The 26586-nt window shown below is 45.6% G+C and overlaps 1 protein-coding gene across 1 annotated transcript; it reads right to left on the minus strand.

Annotated features, from left to right (window-relative positions):
• Nucleotides 1-804: 804 nt before the first annotated feature.
• On the minus strand, nucleotides 805-26347 carry EI24 (EI24 autophagy associated transmembrane protein). Its single transcript, XM_040326432.1, has 11 exons — nucleotides 26251-26347; nucleotides 21074-21221; nucleotides 17649-17794; nucleotides 15019-15079; nucleotides 14050-14116; nucleotides 11857-11981; nucleotides 11628-11747; nucleotides 9650-9761; nucleotides 9446-9557; nucleotides 5321-5395; nucleotides 805-1694 (listed from the first exon to the last, which is right to left on the minus strand). The coding sequence occupies exons 2-11, from the start codon at nucleotides 21113-21115 to the stop codon at nucleotides 1550-1552; spliced, it is 1005 nt and encodes a 334-aa protein (XP_040182366.1). The 5' UTR covers nucleotides 21116-21221; nucleotides 26251-26347; the 3' UTR covers nucleotides 805-1549.
• Between the last annotated feature and the right edge of the window lie 239 nt (nucleotides 26348-26586).

Here is a 26586-nt window from a genome sequence, read left to right on the forward strand (position 1 = left end):
ACAATATCCGTTTTGCATGGAGATCAGCTTTACAAGTACCTTCCAAAACCCAGGCCTGACTCCTGTACAGTCTACAGCAAACAATGGAGCCCTTTCTTGTCCCCGGGGCAGGGCTGGACTGGGACAAATATTTGGCCCGGGACTTCATCCAGACTGGCCCACTTTGACAGGTCTCTCCCATGGCGGCCGGACAACTCCCGCACCCCTCGGCCACCCACGCCCCCTCTCCCCCTTTACTATCCATTCTACTTTATTAGAGTAGAATGGCTGGTACTCTTATAGGCAGTACCAGTAGGGAAGCTAGACATTAATAATCAGTTCGGTGCCCCCCCTTATGGGACAAGATTAGGCAGAAGTGAGAAACTCCCAGGCCATAGCTGTTGAGTCAGCTGTCTGTCCCCTCCCCCATGCTCCTCTGTCGTCCCCCCTGCTTCTTTGTCCCCCCAGGTGAGCTACGCGGGGAGGTAGAGGAGGTGAGCGCTGCGGGAAGGGAGAGACAGAGGAGCAGAGGGGGGCGGCGGTCCGCTGTCACTGAAGCCGGCCCACCGGGAAACTCCCTGTAGTCCCAATGGCCAGTCCATCCCTGCCCCGGGTTGTTTTTATCTATTTCTTCATGCCTTTTGTGTTGCACCGAGCATTACAGACTCCACCCTAACATTATTACAGACAACCATTCCCCCTCCTGTACCTCTGAACTTGATAAATTCTTTCATACAAGTCTCCATTAATAAAATCCAGGCAGATTATAGAGCGCTGTGAACCAAGAAGGAGATAAAACCATCAATTAGGAAATACTGCAAAACGTGTTGAAAAGACGCCATCTATTAGAATATCTCCAAATATCACAGGCAGAAGACACCAGTCACATAGAAATTGTTCATTTGCTGCTTTTTAAAATCACAAAAATGGTCAGACAAAGATCTGTTTTGTCCATAGCTCAATTACACACAAATAATTAACATGAAGGTATTAAAAAAAAAAATTGTAATTAGGTAATTAACCCCTCCTTCCCTGAGTGCTGAAGCCCCAGTGCTCAGTAACTACTGGAAATAAACCGTATTTTACATCTGCTATGAAAGACTTCTAAACCTGGCACTCACAACATTTTGCACAGATGTGACACTTATTAATAGGGAATCCCCATAAATCTTTTCCTGTAGCTGGACGATTCCCATCAGTCTTTCAATATTTTCATGTGCTATCATCAAACAGGAAAACAGAATTATGCGCCGACATCCATAGATGGCGCTGTGCATTTAAAAAAATAAAAATAAATAAATGCCAACGTTGGGGAAGGTTTTCAAATTACAGAGTGTAAAAAGTGGGCAATGCCGACGTTTGATGCACAAGTACGACACACACACATGAGTTTTTGAAGAATACAACGGCTCCAGGACTAAAGGGCTCAGCAACAAGGAAGAAAAAAAAATCAAAAAACAAAAAGAGAACAAAAAACACAAGATTAACCAACGTGGCACAACACCCGTCAGTCAAGAGTTAAAAAACATGGCAGCAGGGGACGGACTCCATTTCCCCCCCTCAACTTGAATCAATGCCCTAATGAGGCCTTGTGTTTGGCAGGAGATGGGTGCGGGCTGGGGGAGGTGCCGAGTGACGACTGCAGGTAGACGGTCTTGTGAAAAAGCCGGTTACTGAGGAAGACCACCAGCGAGAAGAGGCGGAGCTGGAAGTGACTGTAAACAAAAACAAAACTGAAGATAAAATACACTGCACACCCATTGCATTTCAATAAGTATGATTCAGTAATGCTGCATTGTTATCTATATATAGAGTATATACTCGAGTATAAGCCGACACACCTAATTTTACCCCCCCAAAAAATGGAAAAACGTATTGACTCGAGTATAAGCCTAGGGTGTCCATCTGCATGCCTCACTGTGCCAATGCCTCACTGTGCCCATGCCTAGACTGACGTTTAACATGGGAGTCTATGGAAGGGGTGCCCGGCTTTGGACAAAAATAAAAAATAAAATCGGTGCTCCCCAGCCGTAGGTCCCGCAGACAACAAACTTTGCACACTAGAGGAGAAATGAGGCTACATGTGTGCCAAGTTCCGGGTCCAGAGGACCTAGGACCGGTACCGGGTCCCCAAAATCACCGGAGAAATTACAGTTTAAAACATGGGAATCTATGGGGTGCCCGGTTTTGAAAAAAAATCGGTGCTTCCCGGCCGTAGGTCCCTCGGACAACATACCGTATTTATCGGCGTATACCGCGCACTATTTTGCCCTGAAAATCAGGGCAAAATCGTGGGTGCGCGGTATACGCCGATACCCGCGGCGAGTTTGAATACTGCGCCGGCATATACCGAGCGCAGTACACTCGTGCATCTTCGGGCAGTCTCGGCGCCTCTCGCGCTGATGTCCTGAGCGTACAGGACGTCAGCGCGAGAGTTGCCGAGCCTGCCCGACGATACACGAGTGTACTGCGCTCGGTGTATGTCGGCGCAGTATTCAAACTCGGCGCGGGAAACGAGCGGGGAGGACGCCGCAGAAGGACGCCGGACCCGACGAAGAGGACACCCGAAGCCGCAGACGGACCCGACGAGGCCGCCGATGGACGCCGCGCAAGACACCAAAACTAAATACAAAAAAACTTTTTTCCCACAGGAATTCGGGCAACTTTAGGGGTGCGCGCTATATGCGGGAGCGTGCTATACCCCGATAAATACGGTACTTATAGAGGAAGAGTGGGGCTACATGTGTACCTAGTTTGGGGTCCAGGGGACCTACGGCTGTCCGGTACCGGGTCCCCAAAGTCCGGGAGATCAGGCACAAAAAGGTGACTCGGGTATAAGCCGAGGGGGGCATTTTCAGCACACAAAAAAAAAAAAAAATATGCTGAAAAACTCGGCTTATACTAGAGTATATACGGTACATGTTTCCTTATTCTTGCTCTATCACTCCTACCTGTTGTCCTAATCTTACAACTTATGATAAGAGAAAAGACTACAGGTAGTACAGACTCCTCACGTTCACCATACAGACTTAAATATATAGCTTAAAGTGGAGTTCCATCCTAAAAAAAATAATCTTTCCACCAAAAAAAAAAAAAAAAAAAAAATTTTTTTTACTTACCCTAAATGCTATGCGGAAGTCCAGAATCTGCCTCTTCATCTTCCGCGGTGGATTATCTTCCTCCTCCTACACTCTGTGTCTTCTTGTGAATGGGGCGCGCTGCATTCTGGGAACTGTGTGTGTCCCAGAAAGCAGACGGCCCATTCACAAAGCGCCGCGCTGCTCGCACATGCGCAGTAGGAAACGGGCAGTGAAGCCGCACGGCTTTACTGCCCGTTCCCCTTACTGTGGATGGCGGCGCCTGGAGCTGCCAGATCGAGGATCGGCCTTAGCGGGGGACTGACATCGCTGGCGACTAGGACAGGTAAGTGTCCTTATTAAAAGTTAGCAGCTGCTGACTTAATTCTTTTTTTTTTTTTTTTACCGGACCTCCGCTTTAACAAAAAAATTTAATATATAAGAAAAGCATCTATAGGGCTCGTTCACATGGCCGTTCACCACCCAGATCAATGCATTGCTGCGCTGGGTATGGCCAGGTATATTTGGTGTATTTTGCTTACCGAGATAGGATATCAGTAAGCTCCTATTTGGATGTACAGTTGGTGTACTGACTTTCTCCTTCTTACTTGGATTGACCTGGTATCACAGTGTAATTTTTACAATAATCAGTGCATTTTTATAGCACTGATCGCTGTAAAAATGACAATGGTCCCAAAAATGTGTCAAAAGTGTCCGATGCATCCGCCATAATATCGCAGTCACAAAGGAAAAAAAAATAAAAAAATATGTAGAAGTATACGTATCGTCCTAAATTTAGGGGGGGGGGGGGGGAGTTTTTTTTGGGGATATTTATTATATCAAAAAGTTAAAAAATATTGCTTTTTTTTTTTCCAAAATTGTCGCTCTATTTTTGTTTATAGCGCAAAAAATAAAGGCCGCAGAGGTGATCAAATACCACCAAAAGAAAGCTCTATTTGTAGGGAAAAAAAAGACATCAATTTTGTATGGGAGCCGCGTCTCTTGACCGCGCAATTGTCAGTTAAAGCGACGCAGTGCCGAATCACAAAAAGTGCTCTGGTCTTTGGCCAGCCAAATGGTCTGGGGCTCAAGTGGTTAAAGTAGAATTCCAGGCCAAATCCCCCCTCCTAAAACCTATGTTGACTTCCCATTGTAAAAAAGATGCATATATTTACCCATTTCTGGCCTGCTCCAGTCCAGTCACGTGATCCCATGTCAGCCAGCAACACCTGCAGGGGAGAAGAGAGCGTGCGCGACAACAACTGGGAATTCCTGGGAGCAGCTCATCTGTTGTCGGCACTCCATCCTCTCCCCTGCAGACCCCGCTGGCTGGCACAGGGAAGTTGGATCATGTGATGGAAGCGCAGCATCCTGAAAATAGGCAAGTAAATGCAGAGTGGGGTATATACACAGTGGGGTTTAAAAATTGCTGTCTCAGAAAGGCATACAAATAGCTAGATTCAGGTAGAGTTAGGTCGGTGTATTACGCCGACCTAACTCGGAATCTGCGCCGACCTAAGTTTAAGCGTATTCTCAAACAGAGATACACTTAAACCTATCTAAGATACGACGGCTTGCGCCGTCCTATCTTAGGGTGCAATGTTTTGGCTGGCCGCTAGGTGGCGCTTCCATTGCGGTCGGCGTAGAATATGTAAATTACTAGATACGCCTATTCACGAACGTACGCCCGGCCGACGCAGTACAGATACGCCGTTTACGTAACGCTTTATCAGGCCTAAAGTTATTCCATCTTATAGATGGAATAGTAATGTTAAATGTATGGCCGCCGTTCACGCTTCGAAATTCGAAAATTTTACGTCGTTTGCGTAAGTCGTCCGTGAATAGGGATTTACGTCGTTTACGTCCACGTCGAAATCAATAGGCCCGTGCGGCGGACTTAGCTGCAATGCACACTGGGAAACGTAGGCGCACGGCGCAGTTGCAAAAAAACGTCAATCGCGTCGGGTCAAGCCTAATTATAATAAAACACGCCCTCTCAGCCGAATTTGAATTAGGCGCGCTTGCGCCCGACGCATTTACGCTACGCCGCCGTAAGTTAGGAGGCAAGTACTTTGAGAATACAGTACTTGCCTCTCTGACTTAAGGCGGCGTAGCGTAAATACGATACGCTACGCCGCCTTAAAGTTGCGGCCATCTCTCTGAATCTAGCTAAAACTCTGGAGAAAGCTTCTGGAAAAAACTTCTGGCGTTTTCCCTTCTGTGTAATGGAAAAATGAAGAGCACTTAGGCTCATAAATACTTACTAAGCTTTAACAGGCGTTTTTGCTTCGTTAGCACTGATAATGAAGAGCGGGAAGAGGATGGAGAACAGGCAGCCGCTGCAAGAGAAACAAAATCATTTTAATCATTAGGCAAAAAAACAAAAACCCTAAAGCAAGGCAGTACAGCTGGCTTTCCACGGAAAATCCATGCAACTCACTAATCATCTTCATCATGTTGTCATGCTTGATCACTATGCTGGTCCAGCTAATGACTACCCTTCTTGATTAGCAGGTTGAGCTCTAATTATCAAGTCCAACTAGTTACAATGTACTAAAAACTGAATTCCCTCCACATACACAGAAGCAAGGAATTTACACATACTGCTTCAAAAAGGTGGCAGTTGAAAATCTGTATTTAAAAGATGGAGGTGTGGCTTGCAGATCCGACGTCATCACGCCTTTCCAGACGAGGAAGCAGGGAGCATATACAAACAGGAGAAGCAGGAGAAGCAGGAGAAGCCGCCGTGCCTCCACTGGATTTGTTTTTATCGCATCTAGATCTCCTTGGTTTTGTAAGTGCATAGTTACTTGGCCTATTAACCACTTAAGACCCGGACCAAAATGCAGGTAAAGGACCCGGCCAGTTTTTGCGAATTCGGCACCCCACGTGGCTCCCAAACAAAATTGGCGTCCTTTTTTTGCCACAAATAGAGCTTTTTTGGTGGTATTTGATCACCTCTGCGGTTTTTATTTTTTGCGCTATAAACAAAAATAGAGCGACAATTTTGAAAAAAAATGAAATATTTTTTCCTATAATAAATATCCCCCAAAAATCTATATTAAAAAAAAAAACACGTTCTTTTTCCCCTCAGTTTGGGCCGATACGTATTCTTCTACCTATTTTTGGTGAAAAGAAAAAAAACGCAATAAGCGTTCATCGATTGGTTTGCGCAAAATGTATAGGGTTTACAAAATAGGGGATCGTTTTGTTGCATTTTTATTAAAAAAAATGTTTTACTACTAATGGCGGCGACCAGCCTTTATTTTTCGTGACCGTGACATTATGGCGGACACATCGGACAATTTTGACACATTTTTGGGACAATTGTCATTTTCACAGCAAAAAAAAAGCTATAAAAAATGCATTGTTTACTGTGAAAATGAGTTTGGGAGTTAACCACTAGGGGGCGCTGAAGGGGTTAAGTGTGACCTCATATGTGTTTCTAACTGTAGGGGGGTGGGGCTGGACGTGTGACATCATTGATTGTGTTTCCCTATATCAGGGAACACACGATCAATGACAGTGCCACAGTGAAGAACGGGGAAGCCGTGTTTAAATCACAGCTCTGCTCATTCTTCAGCTCCGGTGACCGATCACGGGACTCCAGCGGCGATCGGGTCCCGCAGTCACGGAGCATCGGACCGGGTCGCGGTGCGCACCAGCGACCCACGGCTGGGCACTCAAAGAGGACGTACAGGTACGTGCTTGTGCCCAGCCGTGCCATTCTGCCGACGTATATGTGCAGGAGGCGGTCCTTAAGTGGTTAAACTCATATTTTACGGTATTATGCTATGGTCCTTCGAGATAACAGATACCACCTCAGGCATTCCATAGAGGGTCCGGAGGGAGACCTAAAATCCCCATGTTTGCTGAGACCGCTGTAACGGTGGTCATATATATAGGGTAAGGAGACTGCATTACCACTTCTGGGTGCCTTCCTGGTGGATAAAGTTTGCTCTATTTTTCAACCTTTCTTTTGGATTGGACTGTTTTTTTTCTTCCTTATGTTCCTTCATCCATTCAATGTAGTGGGACTCTCTTTTTTCACGCATGATTCTTTGTGTCACTTATACTGGTTTTTCACTAGAATTTGGTACCCTTAGAACTATTCTTATTATTCACTTGTTAATAGAATTATATCCAAAAATCTACATTTTAGATTTTTTTTTCACTTTTATTCGAGCGCTGTACTGTTTATTACACATGCTAAAAGATGGAGGTGCTAGTGATGTCCAGTGAATCAGAAAAATACAATTATTCAAAATATAGCAAGCTTAAAAGTCCACATGTGATGAATCACAACCCCAAAATGTGATGCTCAAAAATAGATTTCCATGTTCAGTGATAATACTTTTTATATTTTTGTATTGTGATATTGATTATCTGACGACTTTGTTCTATTAATGCGTCTGTTCATTTCGAGACCAGTTTCTATTTTTTCCAAAAAAAATATTGAAATATAAAAAAAATAGATTTCTAGTTCTTCACCACGAGTGCTCAATAGATGGGTGGCCACTCACCAGAAAATGATGACCCCTTTTTACAGGAAGGTCAAACAGCGCTTCTGGAATATCAATTGATTCCACTGACAGCACAGTTCCACTCCACTGGTTCCTCGAGATGAAACTAGGATGAGAAAAATGACTCCACAAGAGATCAGGTCCTGATCCCATTTAGGCTTTGGAGTGGAGAGACGCGGACTATGCGCCATCCTTCAAGGACAAGCTAACTTACACATGCTGATTACACCTGGTGCCCGGATCGGCACTCTAACATGCGAGTGTATTTGCCATTTGTTGATGTCGAACATTTTTACTTATTAAAATTACTAACCTATGATACCTATCTCTATGTCTCTTATGGAGTAATTTTTCCCATCCTAGTTTCATCTCGAGGAACCAGTGGAGTGGAACTGTGCTGTCGGTGGAATCAATCGATGGTCCAGAAGCGCCATTTCACCTTCCTGTAAAAAGGGGTCATCATTTTCTGGTGAGTGGCCACCCATCTATTGAGCACTCGTGGTGAACAACTAGAAATCAATTTCTGAGCATCACATTTTGGTGTTGGCATTCATCACATGGACTTTTAAGCTTGCTATATTTTGAATATTTGTATTTTTCTGATTCACTGGACATCACTAGCACCTCCTCCTTGAATATATTTTTCCCGCAAGATTTTGATGACATAATTAAAGGGGCAGCTTTAATTATGCTTATTCACCGATTTCACAGGGCGCCATTCATGGTTAATTTTTTCAGTTGAAAAATCTGCATCTCGCACAATATTCGTGCAACTGTTTATCAAACCTATATTTTCAGTAAAACACACTGAAATTTATTTAAAAGCGGAGGTTCACCCAAAAATCAACTTTCTGTCACTAGATCCAGCATACTGCTGACATCTGCAGCAAGCTGGATTTTTTTTTTGTACTTATCATTTTAGCCGTATTTCTTCTCCGGCTCCGAGCGTGGAATCCTTCGGGGAGTAGGCGTTCCTAAATCAAGCACAGTTGATTGACAGGCTTGGATAGCGCGTCAAATGATAAAGCTTCCAGGGAAGTCCACAAGATAACAGCCAACTTGTGCTGCGAGTGTTTAGGGAACTGGCTGAAGAAGGAACCAATGAGCTGTTCCGAAACGCGTCCCGCCTCTTTGACACACTTCCTGTCCTCTTCCTGTTTGTGTTCCATGCTGGTTTTTGTCTCGCTTACTCTGACATCATCCCCAGGCTCCAGCACCATTGTGTTCCCTAAACACTCACAGCACAAGTTGGCTGTTATCTTGTGGACTTCCCTGGAAGCTTTATCATCAGACTGGGACTGCCCTGCCACTGGAACATCTTCTGGACACACTTACCTGCTACATGCCTGCTTCATCCACCATCTTGTAAGTGTTTTTTAACCCCTTTAGGGGATATTAAAAGTTTCATATTTCTGCACTTAGAGGAGCCTTGTTTGTTTTTCTGTTCCCATTAGATTGCTTGTCTCCATGAGTGCTGCCTAAAGTGTGTGAAGATCTGCTACCCTCTCCAAAACAGACTTTATCTGTCAGGATTCAAATTCTTGGAGCGCCCTGGATATACACATTTTTCTGGATCCCGCTGCTGTCAATCAAATCCAAATGACATGGCCACATCATACACTCAGCATCTATGGACGCAGAGTGTATGACATAGGAGTGCACCCGCAAGGTAACCCCCTCGGGATAGAGCTTCCCAGAGGGGGTTAGCTATGGTGGAGAGGAGCCACCGTGGGACCCCAGAACAGGAGGACCGGGGTCACTCTGTGCAAAACATACTACACAGTGGAGGCAAGTATGACATGTTTGTTATTTGAAAAAAAATAAACCTTTACAACCACTACGGTTAGTATAAAGCATAATCTTCACCTGATGATATAAGATGACTGCATGGCTGTCAAGGAGGCCAAGGGTAAACCAAATCCAAAGTAATAGGGCCAGTTGCGTTCGATGTTGGATAACCGTTGGTGCATCTCGATTCCTATAGGAGGGAGAGCATTGGGTAATCACATGTGAGTGAAGGTGAACCACATCTTGCCTCCCCCCTCCACCATACAAATTGTGGAAAATTACCTTTGTTGAACCATCGATACTCAAAACAGTATAAGGAGTAGAGCAGAGACATGTGCAGAAGACTAATAATCTGTCCAATCACATCGATCGGGAACAGGCTGACAAACATTCCCTATGAGGGACAAAGACAGGAAATCATAAGACATGATACAGGATGCCACAGTATCTGCAAAGATAGACAAAAGTGTTACTGAAGAATTAACGCACACGGTTGCAGCTTTTCTGTATGTTAGGGTTCGTTCACATAAGCCTCTGCAACTAAAGGGATTAGCGGATTGGGGGGTATTGGGGTAAAAGCTTGACTCAACCATGGGGTTTTACTGCCCCACCTCACATGTGAACGAGCCCTTAGGTATTCTGAACTCTGATGTTCATCTGTGTTACACTAAGAGCGGATAGTCAAATAAAGGTTTCATTGTGTAGATCAGGGATATGCAATTAGCGGACCTCCAGCTGTTACAAAACTACAAGTCCCATCATGCCTCTGTCTCTGGGTGTCCTTTAAGGCTTCAAAGTAGGGTGGGTTCCAGGCGCAGAGCACTGCGCTACATGCCCACCCAGGTGTTACAACAGCGAATATGATCCTCAATCCGGCCAATCAAAAGCGGGTCTGAGACCCATTTTCCGATTGGCCGAAAAGAGAAGAGTCCCAATTGGCCACTGAGGGAGGGAGGGAGGAAGGAAGGAAGGAAGGAAGGAAGCGAAGCGGAAGCCGCTGCCGAGCAGGGGAAGCCACTAGTGTAGTTCAGGAGAAACGCTGCCCACCCTAGATGGGGGTAAGTGCTCCAGACCCCCCCCCCAAAAAAAGTTACTACCGGCCGCAGTAGTTCATTGAGAATTACAACATGGCAGCTGCGAAGGATGTCAGGACTTGTAGTTCATTCATTCACAGGACTATGTGAATGAAGGACGTAGCCATGTGGACAGAGCCCTGCATGGCTGCGCTCTTTTCAAAAGGTGAAAGCTGGTCTGGGGGAGACTTCCCCCCCCCCCCCATGCTGCTGTCACAGGGAGGCGGCGGATCACCGAAGTGGCCGCAGGAGAGGGAACATGTTACTTCTTCCACCCTAAGAACGGTCTTAAAGGTGAACTTTTCCTTCAACAATCATTGCCCAATTTCAGATTTGTGTTATTTCCTATGGCATAGATTGAAATTCTGTTTTCATTCACAACTTCAACCACATCTTGGCGAGGAAAGGCGTGGGATTGGCTGCAAGCACATGAAAAGTTATGTGCAATCGCAAAACACAGAGGGCTAGATTCACAAAGAGATACGACGGTGTATCTCTTGATATGCCGTCGTATCTCTGAGTTCTGCCGGTCGTATCTATGCGACTGATTCAGAGAATCAGTTACGCATAGATATTCCTAAGATCCGACAGGTGTAAGTGTCTTACACCGTCGGATCTTAGGCTGCAATTCCAGGCCGGCCGCTAGGTGGCGTTTCGTTTTTTTTTTTTATGCAACGAATATGCAAATGAGGATTTCCGCCGATTCAGAAACGAAAGACCGGCACATTTTCCTGCGTCGAATTTTGAAATTTTACATCGTTTGCGTAAGTCAATTCAGAAAAGAGCTGGAAGTAAGTTACGCTCACGACGAAACCAATGACGTCCTTGCGATGTAATTTGGAGCAATGCACGCCGGGATTTTTTTTAGGGACGGCGCATGCACAGTTCGTTCGGAGCGGGGACGCGCTTCATTTAAATGAAACACGCCCCCTACCCGCCGAATTTGAATTCTGCCGGGTGATTTACGGTACGCCGCCGCAACTTTACAGGCAAGTGCTTTGTGAATAAAGCACTTGCCTGAAAAACTTGCGGCGGTGTAACGTAAATCAAATACGTTACGCCCGCCAAAAAATACGCCCATCTACGTGAATCTGGCCCAGAAAGTCCCGACACTGGATTTATGGCAGAAAGCCAAATCTACAAGATCACTTGGAGGAAACAAACAATAACAAAAGCAACAACAATACCTGGATGAGGAAGAGAGCCTGAAGCAGGAGATTAAATAACATGTCGGCAATAATTTTACTGACGCTGGGGAAAGCCTGTGCTTTTCTGCCGGACATCTCAAATGCCAAATCTGCTATGTCCTGAAAGTCATAAAACAAGAGCATGAATTTCAAATGAGCCTCGTCTGTGATTAGCAGGCTTCTCTAAGATCTTGGAAATAAAATATTGCACACAGATTAGAATGCCCACCTGAAACCAAATGGCATTGACCACTTTACTTAGCACAAAGAGTGGCAGAACCCAGAGGGCACTGAACACCGACGTCAGGATGAATTCCAACCACGACCAGACATCGCCATGTAAGGAGGGATCGCCTGAAAAGACACAATACAGTCAGGAGCACAGAGATCGCCTGCAAAAGAATATACTATCTTGAGTGGACACCAAATACGTGACCCGAGCATTAACATATAAGAGTAGCCATAGACCCTACAGTCCTGACTACAGACACAGATTTTCTATTCTTTTCCAATAAAGGATTACCGTATATACTCGAATATAAGCAGGGCCGTCTTAATAGCATCATGGGCCCCTGGGCAAGGTAATGCTCTGGGGCCCCTACAATGAGGACAGTGCATGTAAACAGACATCAAGTAGGTAGGAGGCAGACTGCATCCCCTGTGTATTTATCACTCTCAGTGCCATCATGGGGCTCACAATTTCGGGGCACTGTGGGCTCAAGGACCAGCTGCTTTGGGGAAAGTGCAGGGGCCCCCCATGTAGCTGGGGCCCCTGGACAGTGCCCTCTCATTAAGACAGCCCTGAGTATAAGCCGTCCCGAATATAAGCAGAGGCACCTAATTTTACCACAAAAAAAATGGGAAAACTTGACTCGAGTATAAGCCTAGGGTGTCCATTTGCATGCCTCACTGTGCCCATGACTAGACCGACGTTTAACATGGGAGTCTATGGAAGGGGTGCCCGGCTTTGAAAAAAACGGTGCTCCCCGGCCACAGGTCCCCCAGACAACAAACTTTGCACACTTGTAGATGAGAAATGGGGCTACATGTGTGCCAAGTTTAGACCGACCGGTACCAGGTCCCCAAAATCACCGGAGAAATTACCGTTTAACAGGGGAGTCTATGGAAGGTGTGACCAGCTTTGAAAAATCTGTGCTCCCCGGCCATAGTTCCCCCGGACAACAAACTTTGCACACTTGTAGAGGAAGAGTTGGGCTACATGTGTGCCAAGTTTGGCTGGTACCGGGTCCCCAAAGTCCGGGAGATCAGGCACAAAACGGTGACTCGAGTATAAGCCAAGGGGGGAATTTTCAGTATAAAAAAAAAAAAAAGTGCTGAAAAACTCGACTTATATGGTAGTTATCCTTTGGAACAGGTTACACCCATATTTAGGGTAGAACACGTAACATGTTTCAGCTCCTGCCTCCTCTCCCCCTGATCCCCCACCCCTTCCATGTGACAGTGAGCGGGGGATCTTCACAATTTAGAAAACAGCAGGGCCATACAGGGCTCCACCCACACGGCCGCGTCATTCAGTCACAAATTTCTGTCAGCCCTGGTTCACACCAGTGCGGCTTTGAAATCACGCTACTTCAGGGTAAAGAAAGAATTAGAATATGATTTTTTTGGATTTTTATCAATTTTTTTTTTATAAAATGCTTTTGGAATAAAAAAAAAGAAATAATAAAAAAAAAAAAAAAAAAGATAGGTTTCTATTCAAGATACATTAATAATTTAGTTTATTCAGCATGAAATGGAACTACGTTATGTAGCATGAGGGTGAAAGTTGACAGTTACGGTATTTACCGGTAACTGCTTTTCTAGGATATCTTCCAGGAAGGCAGGCCTGAGGGAGGAGCCTCTCATCTCTCAGGTGTGCCGTCCTGGAAGATGACTAGAGAAATTCAATTTTTTTATTGAATAATATGTTTTATAGCAAAAAATAATATTTTTTTTAAATTTTTCCATTTACAAAAAAATATATTTCATAAATATAATATAAAATTCAATTAAAAAAAAAAAAAAATGTAATTTGGATACAGTGTTGCATGACCATGCACTTACCAGTTTGGTGGTTGGAGAAGGAAGATTTCAACAAAAATAGTAACCAGCAACACAAGGGACACACCACATTGACAGTCGTGTCAGTCGCGCGGATTTTGTTATTTTTAGCTAAACCTAGACTTTAATATGAGAGACTCTAGATTGCATTTAGAACGGCAGTCAAGCTGGAATTTACTGTTCTGAACCCATGCTTCATGCAGCCTAACAAAGTCTATCTGTTTATCTTTTGAACCTCTGCAGAGAAGAGTTACACAGAGGCAGCCCTCGGTTTCATGTCATGGCGGCCCGTGTTTACAGAAAGATCAAGTTAAGTGGAAGATGAAGCTAATCTCAAAGAACATTGCCAAATGGGACTTACCAATAATGCGCGCAGTGACAGACTGCAGCAGCGGGATGAACATTCGGTAGAACAAAAACAGACTCAACTGCAAAACAAAATGCAGAGAAGTTGATGCCATTGTAGGTCACACAGTGCAAATCACCAAACTGCATATTAAAGGGGAACTCCAGCTTACAGCCAATTATCCTTAAAGCGGCTGTTAAGGCTCAATGTTTATTACCTTCATGTATTCTATGCATGAAGGTAAAAAACCATCCGTGTGCAGTAGCCCATCACAATCCAGCAATTTACACAAGAGCCTTGGCTCTCCCTCCACATTGGCCGAGACAGCAGGGGGAGCCATTACAGAGGATTAACCCCTTAGTTTCACAGTGATTATAACAAGTATGCTTTACTGCATATAGAGATCGATTTTACTGTTGTGGGTTTAGAAACACTTTAAGGCCCCGTACACACGACCGGATCTATCCGCTGGGATTGATCCGCAGATCAGTTCCAGCAGATAGATCCGGTCGTGTGTACGTCCGAGCGGACATTGCCCAGCGGATAAAAATCCAGCCGACGGATTCCCAGTGGATAAAAATGTCTTAGCATGCTAAGAAATATATCCGCTTGAATCCAGTCCAGCGGACTGATCCGGTCGTCTGTACAGACTCACCGGATCAGTCCATCCGCTCCCCATCCCTCGCATGCGTCGTAATGATTCGACACATGCGTGGAAGTATTTACCTTCAGGGTCGCGCACGTCGCGGCGTCATCGTCGCGGATGTATTCCGCGGGGATTTCGATCTGATGGTGTGTACAGCCATCAGATCCAAATCCGCCAGAGGATTTATCCGCTGGAAACGGTCCGGCGGACCGTTTCCAGCGGATATCCTCTCGTGTGTACAAGGCTTTAGACTAGTTAGGTGTAAGCTGAAATTCCACTTGAACTGTTACAGAACACAAAAAAACACATTTGAATCTAAAAAGAAAGCAACTCCATACCCAGAATACACCACCATTCCACGCACAACACTGAAATATTCGGGTGACAATACGCGGTTCACTGAGGAGGCAAGGGTAAAATGTGGTTAATGTGGTATTTTTATTTCCCGGCAATACTCTTTTTTGTAGTAGGTTTGCTTTAAAGCTGAACTCTGGGTTAAAGCGGAGTTCCACCAAATAAAATAAAAAATACAAGTCAGCAGCTACAAATACTGCAGCTGTTGGCTTTTAATATAAGGACACTTACCTGTCCAGGGCGCCTGCGATGTCCTCACCCGAAGCTGACCTGTCCCTCGGCTCCCAGGTGCAGGCACCGGCATCTTCAGTAAGGGAATCAGGAAGTAAAGCCTTGCGGCTTCACAGCTTGGTTCCCTACTGCACATGTAAGTCACGCTGCACGTCCTCACTGGTCCCTGCTGTCTTCTGGGACCTGTGTGTCTCCCAGAAGACACCGGGGGGGCGGAGTCGGACATGGTGTAGATCGCAGCGGAATCTGAAGCGATCTATCGCCGGAAGTGGGAGCAAATACCTGTATTAGACGGGTATCTGCTCCCCCCTGAAAGGTGCCAAATGTGACACCGGAGGGGGGGAGGAACCGGAAAAGCGGAAGTTCCATTTTTGAGTGGAACTCCGCATTAAGCAAACACTGTCTAAATACAAGGGCCGTGGGTATTCTTCCTTAAATCTTGGTGTGTATTTCTTCCAGATCTGTGCAGTTATTGGGTGCGAGACTTCGGCTCTCTCGCCTCATGCTGGGTAACTGGTCGGTCTTGTCTCCGCCCCCCTTCTGCAGTTTTCTGCATGCAGCCTGTAATGGGTGGAACCCGCTAGGTCCCCCCCACCGCTCTGCTCAGGCCACGTACAGCACAGTGTTTAGGTCGTCGCTATTTTTCCTAGATATTATCTAGGTTTGCAAGACATTAGTGAATTTATATTCTTTACGGCTATGAAGGAATAGAGTTTTAATGATTTTTTTATTTAATTTTTTGTCAAGTCTGGAAAATGACTTGTCGACTACCCACCGCTGATACCCCACGGGGTCTTCAGACTCCTGCATGGTGGGATCTCACCCGGATGGGCATCCCTGGAATGCCCATTTCCTTTGTTGTACAAGCATTTACCGTGTTTCCGCGAAAATAATCCCGGGTCTTATTATAATTTTGGCAACAAAAGACACAGTAGGGCTTATTTTTGGGGTAGGTCTTACCATGTAATGTGCGGTCTTTTCTCCCCCTGGCTGGCCGGAATCCCCAGTGTGAACGGAGATAAAATGCTTGTAAAATCCTATAATCCACTTTATTACAGTATTATATAATGTACAATGTGTGTGTTTCTGTAATATAATTATTTCAAATACCTTTGTTATAGAGCCGCTCTGCGCTTCTGTGACCCTCTGGAGCTCTCTTCCCCACAATTGTATTACAGAAAACACACACGTTGTACATTATATACTCCTGTAATAGAGTGGATTATAGGATTTTACAAGCATTTAAAACTAGGGCTTATTTTCGAGGTAGGGCTTATATTGCAGCCTTCCTGGAAAATAACGCTAGGTCTCATTTTTGGGGAAACACAATAGTTGCTGGTCCTGCGAGACCACTTAAATTTTTGTACTGGAAACTTTTTTTTCTATTGTTTATTATATATTGTATACAAAATTAATAAAAACAGATTTTTTTTTTTTCTTCATTGTAAAGTGGAAGAAATTATTTTAATTTTTTTTGTTTGGCCCAGAGTTTAGCTTTAAGTTATAACAATTAACAGCAACAGAGAAAGCCTAGTTTTGGCAACCAAGAATACCAAAGCAAAGTGCAGCATGTACTGAGAGAGATTCTAGGGCCCGGATTCACAAAGACTTACGACGGCGTGTCAGTAGATACGCCATCGTAAGTCTGAATGCGGCGCCGTCGTATCTATAAGCGTATTCTCAATCTGAGATACCCTTATCCATTGCTAAGATACGACCGGCGTAAGTCTCCTACGCCGTCGTATCTTGGCTGCATATTTACGCTGGCCGCTAGGGGCGTGTACGTTGATTTACGCCTAGAATATGCAAATGCCGTAGATACGCCGATTCACGAACGTATGCCGCAATTAGTTACGCCGTTTACGTAAGACATACGCCGGCGTAAAGATAAAGCTGCTCTCTAGGTGGCGCAGCCCATGCAACGTATGGACGTCGGAACAAGCGTATCTTTTTACGTCGTTTACGTAAGTCGTACGTGAATGGGGCTGTGCGTAGGTTACGTTCACGTCACAGGCATTGAGCCGGTGTATCTTAGGGCATAAATTCGACGTAATACTGAGCATGCGCGCGCATGCGCCGTTCGTTCGGGCCATGCATCTACATGGGGTCACGCTTAATTTAAATACAACACGCCCACGACCTGCCTACTTTGAAATACGCGCGCTTACGCCGGCCCATTTACGCTACGCCACCATAACTTAGGACGCAAGTGCTTTGTGAATACTGCACTTGCCTCTCTAGGTTGCAGCGGCGTAGCGTAAATAAGATACGCAACGCCCACACAAAGTTACGCCGCCCTACGTGAATCTGGGCCTAGGAAGTTATCCTGGAAATAATTATTTATTTTGGAGAGCAGTTTAAAGTGCAGATCAGAAGTACTCACTTCTCCGGCTTCCTCTCCTCGGTCTGAGCCCTCCGCTGGGCCAGGGCACTACTTGCCCGTCTCTTCCTCTGCTCCTCTCTTCTCTGCTGGATCCGCGCATCGAGCTTAGAGATCGTACAAATTCCCCAAATGGAATCTTTAATACCCTGCACAAGATAAAATGCCTTTTATTATTAATGTCAAATCGCCACTAAGCACAGCCCCTTGCATTTAAAGATGGAGCAGATGGAAAGACGGCATATAAGAAAACTGAATATTAACATTCAATGTAGTATTAAACCCATAGAAGAAGAATATAGTGCTCTTTACACTTTAGTTTTGGACAGCAGAGAAGGATTAGAACACCTGCCAGGTTTTTATCGCTGGTAAGGCGAGTCATCTTCTCCATTTGTCCTGTTTATCATTATGAAAAGAGAAAATCCCCAAATTTTGGGTTCTTACCAGAACTGGAAGAGAGGGGGAAATCTTCCAAATGGGGGGGCCTCAAGGAATACCCCTAATTTGCAGGGATTTTCTCTCACTTCCTGTTTTGGCTACAGGACAGGAAGTGACAGTAAGGCCCCTTTCACACTTAAACAACTTGCACTTCATTAAAAAAATAAAAAATAAAGAAGCTTTAAATGGGAAGTAAACCCTCTGAAAGTTTTCCTGCAAAAAACCCCCAAAAAAAACCTGCAAGAGAAAGGCATAATGAGCTAGTATGCATAGCATACTAGCTCATTATGTGGCACTTAACTGAGATCGAAGCCCCTGAAGCGCTCATCGTTCCCCCTCCGCCGCCATGTTGCCTAGAGTGTGTGTATCGCCGCTCCGGTGCTGTGATTAGCCGTAGTGGTGATGACGTCACTCCTGCGCATGGGACCGGCAGATCCCCACGCATGCGTGCGGTCCCAGCATTTTCCCCATTCAGAAATCCGGCACGCTCAGCGTGCATGCGCCGTAGACATCGGTGCAGTGTTTTCTGAAAATATCTCCTTAACCGTGTAGGTTAAGGAGCAATTTCTTGCACCTACAGGTAAGCCTTGATCTAGGCTTACCTGTAGCTGTAGGTGCAAGTTGTCACAGTGGGTTTACAACCACTTTAATGGCACTTTAATTCTTACTTTACGATTTTACCTTTGCCGAGTGCCTCTATTCAGTGTTCCCCCGAAATTCCAGTTTGGAAATTGTGCCCTGAGCACACCAGAAATCCAAACCTTCAGGACTACATGTCCCATGACACCTTGTGCACTGCTTTCAGACACGTGTTTGACCAACGCATGTGCAGTACAGACCGTTGCCGTGTTCTACCGATGGATGCATAGTTTAGGCAGCAGCCAATACTGTGCACGCATCAGTCTAAAAGAGCAAGAGGGTGCAGTATAGACTTGGGCAGTGGCGGTGCGTCCATAGTGAGTGCAGGAGCACCGCCCCACGCACACGTCACTCAACAATATATAGATTCATGCATTGCATGAATCTATGTATTGTCGCTGCTGCCGCCCACTTTTCAGGTGTCCGTCCCCCTGTTGAGCGCCGGCCATCTGAATTACATCGGTGGGTGTGTTTTGGAAGTGCCCGATTAGAGCCGTCGGCTCTAATAGGCTTTCTGATTAGAGGCTGTGGGCTCTAATCAGCTTCCAAATGGTTAAACAGAGGGCGCAAGGCTGTGCATTCCCTGTTTAAACCATGCTGTGTTAGGGAATCGCTTCCCTAACACTGACCCGCCTCTTAGCCAATCAGGTGCACCGGGTCTGGTTTCCGGTCACCTGATTGGCTGAAGCGACATCGAGGACAGGAGAAGACATAGAGGGAGCGTGCGGGAGGACGGCGCTGACCCGAGGAAGGTAAGTGCCAGGCTGGGGACAAGCTGCCTGCATTTGGTGGGGGGGGGGGGGGGGGCAAAGTTGCTGCATTTGGCACAGTGGCAGCAATTGATGATTCAGTTTGTTTGCGCCCCCCCAAAAAATTTGGAGCACCAGCCACCACTGGACTTAGGCTTGTACTGCGCATGCATGGGCTGAACACAGCAAAAGAACGCTAGCAGCCTATACTGTTTATGTGTCAGGCGAACACCTCACCAGAGTTCTGCACCTACTGTGAATGTTTCAGCCTAGCATGGCACCAAATGTCATGTGTATATTCAGTTCTGGCAAGGAGCGCACACTTAAGGGTGGCTCCAAGGAGACCCTCCAAGGCAAATAAGGCACTCTATAGGCAGAAAAGACCTTCAGGGCAGATTTTCCTGTAAAGGCCGCACAAAAAGTGGGCAGAAAACAATGGTGATATAAAAGGTATTATTAAATTGTTTTGTAGTGGTGGTGTTTTTATTTTTCATGGCAAGTGAAATGGCTAATCCAGCAACCTCTACAACTGCGGTGAAGTTAGAAAGCCCATTCAGTTTACCATCTTCTCTCTGTAATGCAGCAACATTTCACAGAGGTCCTCACATGGTGAGATGGGCGTGTGTGCTTCTCCCTGTGTTCTGCAACAACCAGAATCCCAAAAGCAGGTCTGAATCAGATTGGTAGTTGTAAAAAAAAAAAAAAGTCATACCAAGTCAACACCTGGGACTGTGAGTAACGCAGTTAATGGGCGTTTCGCAATACGAGCATTTTATTTTATTTTTTTAAATTCTGACTCGGTTTGCAAGCGTTGTCTCGCAAAACAAGCAGGATTCAAGCCTCTGCGGTGTGCAGTACCGCATTTGGTCAGAGGTGCGGGGGCGCCGGTGACACTCCTCCTCCCCCCCACCTCTGGCCACATGCGGTACTGCATACAATAGAAGTCACTGTGGAACTAATTATCTGCGTTTCTCTTGACTTCTATGGGGAAACTCGCTTTGATATGCAAGCGTTTTGGATTTTTCGGAAACGACTTATGCTCGTAAGCCAAGGTTCCACTGTATCTGTATGAAAAAAAATAAAAATAAAAAATAGAATGAAGCCGATGTGGATTGTGTCTGGGAATACTTCTCCTGCATTAGAAAAAAAAATGTTATGTTCCACAATTTGCGCAACCGTTTATCAAATCTATATTTTTGGGGAAAAATACTCTAAAATAAATTTCATTGCACAAAACTGCAATTTATTCCCCCAGATGCAGCGGGGCACGTGCGCCTGCTAGGCCGCTTAAAGCGACCGACGTACAGCTACGACGGTTCGCGCAGCAGAGCCAGCCTGCTGCAGTTATGGCGGTTAAAGCTATAACATATTTAAAAATTTACAATTTTCTATTTATTCTTACTATTTGGGATGTGGTGCCTTGCTCCACTCATCTCTGGCTGATCTATCTTTTGTTCAACGTGGCACTAGACTGCACCTAAAATCAGGAAATGTTTGCATCTGTCCATACTGGTGTAACCTGATTTATCCGATACGTATCAACAGCACAGACAAATATCCACAATCGCATCTCATTCTCTGTCATGCAGATCTTTAACCTACCCGGACGAGGTCCTGGAGAAAGATTTTCAAGCTGTCGGCCATTTTCCACCTCTGTACCACATCAGTTGCTTTACTATCAGCTGAAGGGAAAAAGGAAACTCAGCGGCCCACAAGAGATCATCATGGGGGAGCTTGCACACCCCTGGGCCTGGAGATGAGAGAAAAGGAAAGGATTAGAGAATCAAGATCAGTTATTTACCAAAATTCTAAATAAAAAAGGAGAAATGCCCCTAAAGACAGTATTCATTATTTAAAAATAAAAATTTAACCCCCAACCCCCCCCCCCCCGCTTATACATACCTGAGCCGGATTCCGATCCAGCGATGTGCACAAGAGCAGAGTCTCTCTCCTCATTGGCTCCTGATGCTGTCAATCACAGCCTGCGAGGAGGTTGGAGCCAAGTCCTGCTGTCTGTGTCAATAGATGCTCTATACCAGGGATATGCAATTAGCGGACCTCCAGCTGTTGCAAAACTACAAGTCCCGTCATGCCTCTGGGTATCGTGCTTGTGGCTGTCAGAGTCTTTGCTATGCCTCATGGGACTTGTAGTTCTGCAACAGCTGGAGGTCCGCTAATTGCATATCCCTGGTATAGCGCATCTATTGACTAACCCATTGACATCTATTGTATACCTACCTTTCTAGCGACAAGCGCATGTCTGGGAAAAGGAGAAATCCTCACTTGCAGGTTGGCTGCCGCTGTGCTGCAAGGGTTAAATGCTTGCTTAGGTCTATAGGATAGGTATTCCTATCACAGGTACAGCTGCTGCTCCCAATCTGACATTCGTTCGGGTTACGAGAGTATGTGTCCCAATATTCTATTACAACTCAATTAAATTGCATTCTGATACAACTAGGAGGTGCGTTTGGGCACCTTCTGAATTCATAGCCAAATTCTGAATTCACACTCTCATTTTACGGGTCATTCCTGTGCCACAGTGTGCCTCTTTGTTAACGTGTGCCAAGTACTGGGTCATTATTGTCCCACGATGTGCCGAGTACTGGGTCATTCCCATCCCATGGCGTGCCTCTTTGTTTACGTGTGCCGAGTACTGGGTCATTCCCATCTCACAGTGTGCCTCTTTGTTTACGTGTGCCGAGTACTGGGTCATTATCGTCCCTTGGTGTGCCGAGTACTGGGTCATTCCCATCCCACGGTGTGCCTCTTTGTTTACGTGTGCAGAGTACAGGGTCATGAACGTACCTCTGTTTACGTGTGCCGACTACTGGGTCATTACCATCCCACGGTGTGCCTCTTTGTTTACGTGTGCCGAGTACTGGGTCACTATTGTCCCTTGGTGTGCCGAGTACTGGGTCATTCCCGTCCCACGGTGTGCCCCTTTTTTTACATGTGCCGAGTACTGGGTCATTCTGTCCCATGGTGTGCCCCTTTGTGGGTTTTTACTGTCCCATCGTGTGCCTCTTTGTTTACATGTACTACTGGCCAGGTCACTCTCACCTGGCAGCCTGCTTCTTTTTTTTTTTTTAAGTGAGCTATGGGGCGGAAATGAGCCGGCCTGCAGCTCACGAAAGAAAGAAAGAGGCAGGCTACAGGGCAGAAATGAAAAGGCACATAAACAAAGAGGTGGACTGTGGAATGGGATCCCGGCCAGTAACTAACAAGGAGTAACTACGGGAGTCGTCAACGGGAATGTCTTGGCCCGCAGTGCATGTAAACAAAGAGGCAGATTGTGAGGTGGGAATGCCCTGGCCCGCAGCTAACTGGAATAAAGAGGAAGGCTGTTGGGCGAGAATGATTGGCTAGCCACCAATGTAAACAAAGAGGTGAGTGGTTAGCTGGGAATAATCAATTTTACAAGTCATTGGAGTATTTGGGCTGCAGGGCGGGAATGAACCAGTGCGTAGCACACATAGACAAAGAGGTGGACTAGTCTGTGGGGCAGGAATGACCCCGGCTCACAGCTCATTGGAATAAAGAGGAAGGGTGTGAGATGACAATGATTGGAATGACACATCCCACAACTCGTTGGAGTAATAGAAGAGGTGGGCTTCAGGGTGGGAATAAACTGTCACATATCGCACGTAAACAAAGAGGTGGACTGTGCGCAGCGGGAATGACCCGGCCGGTAGCTAACAAAAGGGAAGGAATAACCTGCCATGCAGTGCACGTAAACAAAGAAGTGAACTGTGGGACATGAATGACCTGGCCCACAGCTCACTGGAATAATAGAGGAAGTCTGCAGGGTGATACCGTGACAATGATTGGCTAACCACTAATGTAAACAAAGGTGAGGAGGGAATAATCCATCCCGCAAGTCATTGGAGTAATTGGGCTGCAGGGTCGGAATGAACCATCACGTAGCAAATGTAAATAAATAGGTGGACTGTGGGGCAAGAATGACCCGAGTCACGGCTCATTAGAATAAAGAGGAAGGCAGTGGGGGGGGGGGGGGACAATGATTGGCTGGCCGATAATGTAAACAAAAAGGTGGACTGTGGAGCAGGAATGACCTGAGTCACGGCTTATTTAAATAAATAAAGAGGAAGGCTGTGGGGCGACAATGATTGGCTGGACGATAATGTAAACAAAGAGATGGACTGTGGAGCAGGAATGACCTGAATCACGGCTCATTTGAAGAGGAAGGCTGTGGGGTGACAATGATTGGCTGGACAATAGTGTAAACAAAGAGATGGACTGTGGAGCAGGAATAACCTGAGTCACAGCTCATTTGAATAAATAAAAGAGGAAGGCTGTGGGGTGACAATGATTGGCTGGTCGATAATGTAAACAAAGAGGAGCAGTGAGGTGTGAATAATCCATCCCACAATTCACTGGAGTAATTGGGCTGCAGGGCGGGAATAAACTGTCACGTAGCACATATAAACAAATAGGTAGACTGTAGGGCAGAAATGACCCAGGTCGCGGCTAATTAGAGTTAAAAGGAAGGCTGTTGGGTGACAATGATTGGCTGGCCGCTAATGTAAACAAAGAGGTGAGCGGTGGGGTGGGAATGATCCATCTCGCAGCTCATTGGAGTAATAAAAGAGGTGGGGCTGCAGGGAAGGAATGACCTGGCATGAAGCACATGTAAACAAAGAGGCGGAGTGGGCAGGAATGACCTGGCCTGTAGCTCACATAAACAAAGAGGAAGAAATAACCTGGCCTGCAGAACAAAGGGGCGGGCTGAGTGGGGTGGAAAAGACCCGGCACACAGCTCACTGGAATAAAGAGATAGGCTGCGGGGTGAGAATGATCTGGCTGGCTGCTAATGTAAACAAAGAGGTGAGCTGAAGCGGAGGGGGGGGGGGGGGATGATCTGGCTGGCTGCTAATGTAAACAAAGAGGTGAGCTGAAGCGGAGGGGGGGGGGGGATTGGTGTATATAAAAGAAAAAAAAATTGTGAAGCAAGAATGACCTGGCTTGCAGTTCATTCAAGTAGAAAGAGTGTGCGTGTTTTGGAGTTTGGCCAGAGATTTTGAAGGCGACCCGAGATTATCCGTCTTGTTTACCATTATCATTGAAATGAAGGGGGGGGGGGGGAAGAAAGAAGTACACAACACCAAAGATCTTCGAGAGAATAGAAATAAATACTGCACAGACAACAACAACACACACACAGACTAATAGAAGAAGAAGAACAACAACAACAACACACCGACTAATAGAAGAAGAACAACAACAACAACAACACACAGGCTAATAGAAGAAGAACAACAACAACACACCGACTAATAGAAGAAGAACAACAACAACAACACACCGACTAATAGAAGAACAACAACAACACACCGACTAATAGAAGAAGAACAACAACACACCGACTAATAGAAGAAGAACAACAACACACCGACTAATAGAAGAAGAACAACAACACACCGACTAATAGAAGAAGAACAACAACAACAACAACACACCGACTAATAGAAGAAGAACAACAACAACAACAACACACAGGCTAATAGAAGAAGAACAACAACAACACACCGACTAATAGAAGAAGAACAACAACAACAACACACCGACTAATAGAAGAACAACAACAACACACCGACTAATAGAAGAAGAAGAACAACAACAACAACAACACAAAGGCTAATAGAAGAAGAAGAACAACAACAACACACCGACTAATAGAAGAAGAACAACAACAACACACCGACTAATAGAAGAAGAACAACAACACACAGACTAATAGAAGAAGAAGAACAACAACACACACTAATAGAAGAAGAAGAACAACAACACACACTAATAGAAGAAGAAGAACAACAACACACAGACTAATAGAAGAAGAAGAACAACAACACACAGACTAATAGAAGAAGAACAACAACACACAGACTAATAGAAGAAGAAGAACAACAACACACAGACTAATAGAAGAAGAAGAAGAACAACACACAGACTAATAGAAGAAGAAGAACAACAACACACAGACTAATAGAAGAAGAAGAAGAACAACACACAGACTAATAGAAGAAGAACAACAACACACAGACTAATAGAAGAAGAAGAAGAACAACACACAGACTAATAGAAGAAGAAGAAGAACAACACACAGACTAATAGAAGAAGAAGAACAACAACACACAGACTAATAGAAGAAGAAGAAGAACAACACACAGACTAATAGAAGAAGAAGAACAACAACACACAGACTAATAGAAGAAGAAGAAGAACAACACACAGACTAATAGAAGAAGAAGAACAACAACACACAGACTAATAGAAGAACAACAACAACACACAGACTCATATAATACAAGAACAACACACAATGACAGAAATACCAACACTGGAAACAAACCCAATTAAAAAAAAGGGGGGGGGGGGCACACACATAATACAACACCAACATACCAATACAATGGAAGAAAAAGACTAGAAAACACAATATAAGGCACATAAAATAATAACAAACACCACAAAATATGTTTATTGTGTGGTGTTTGTTTTTGTTATTATTACAGCACGACCCCAAAGCACACATTGTTTACATGTCACTTCCGGGGACACCCAGCAGCAGTCAGCCCTCTATATATAGACATTATTATGGACTATTATTGGGAAGGTTGGGATGACATGGTGCTGCTGGGCCTCCCAGATCACCAGGGACAAACCTTCCCAGCCCGAAGGCTGTCCCCCCTCTCCCGGCCCACGGCATTCGCCCCCCAGGACAGCTGGAGGAAACACCATCCAACAACAGCGGAGCTCACCTGCAGTAACCTCCGGCTCCTAACACAACAAGCCGGGCCACGCCCGCACTGCGCATGTCCGAGCGCGCCGGGCATGCCGGGAGTTGGAGTCCCGGAGTCGCGCGGGGCATGCTGGGGAACGAAGTCTGTGCGAGCGAGAAAGGAGGTGGAGCTGAGCTCCGCCCACTTTAGCTCACGAGGGGGGCGATCGCTGGCCTGAAAGCAAGGGGATGCTAAGCTCCGCCCACTTTGTTTTACCTCTGTAGGTGTGAAAGGAGACGCCAAGCCCCGCCCCTCCAGTTTTACCCATCCGTGGTTATCATGGTGACGGAGGGTTACCTAGGGTGACGATTATTC

The sequence above is a fragment of the Rana temporaria genome, chromosome 10, assembly GCF_905171775.1.
Source record: "Rana temporaria chromosome 10, aRanTem1.1, whole genome shotgun sequence".
NCBI lineage: Eukaryota > Metazoa > Chordata > Amphibia > Anura > Ranidae > Rana > Rana temporaria.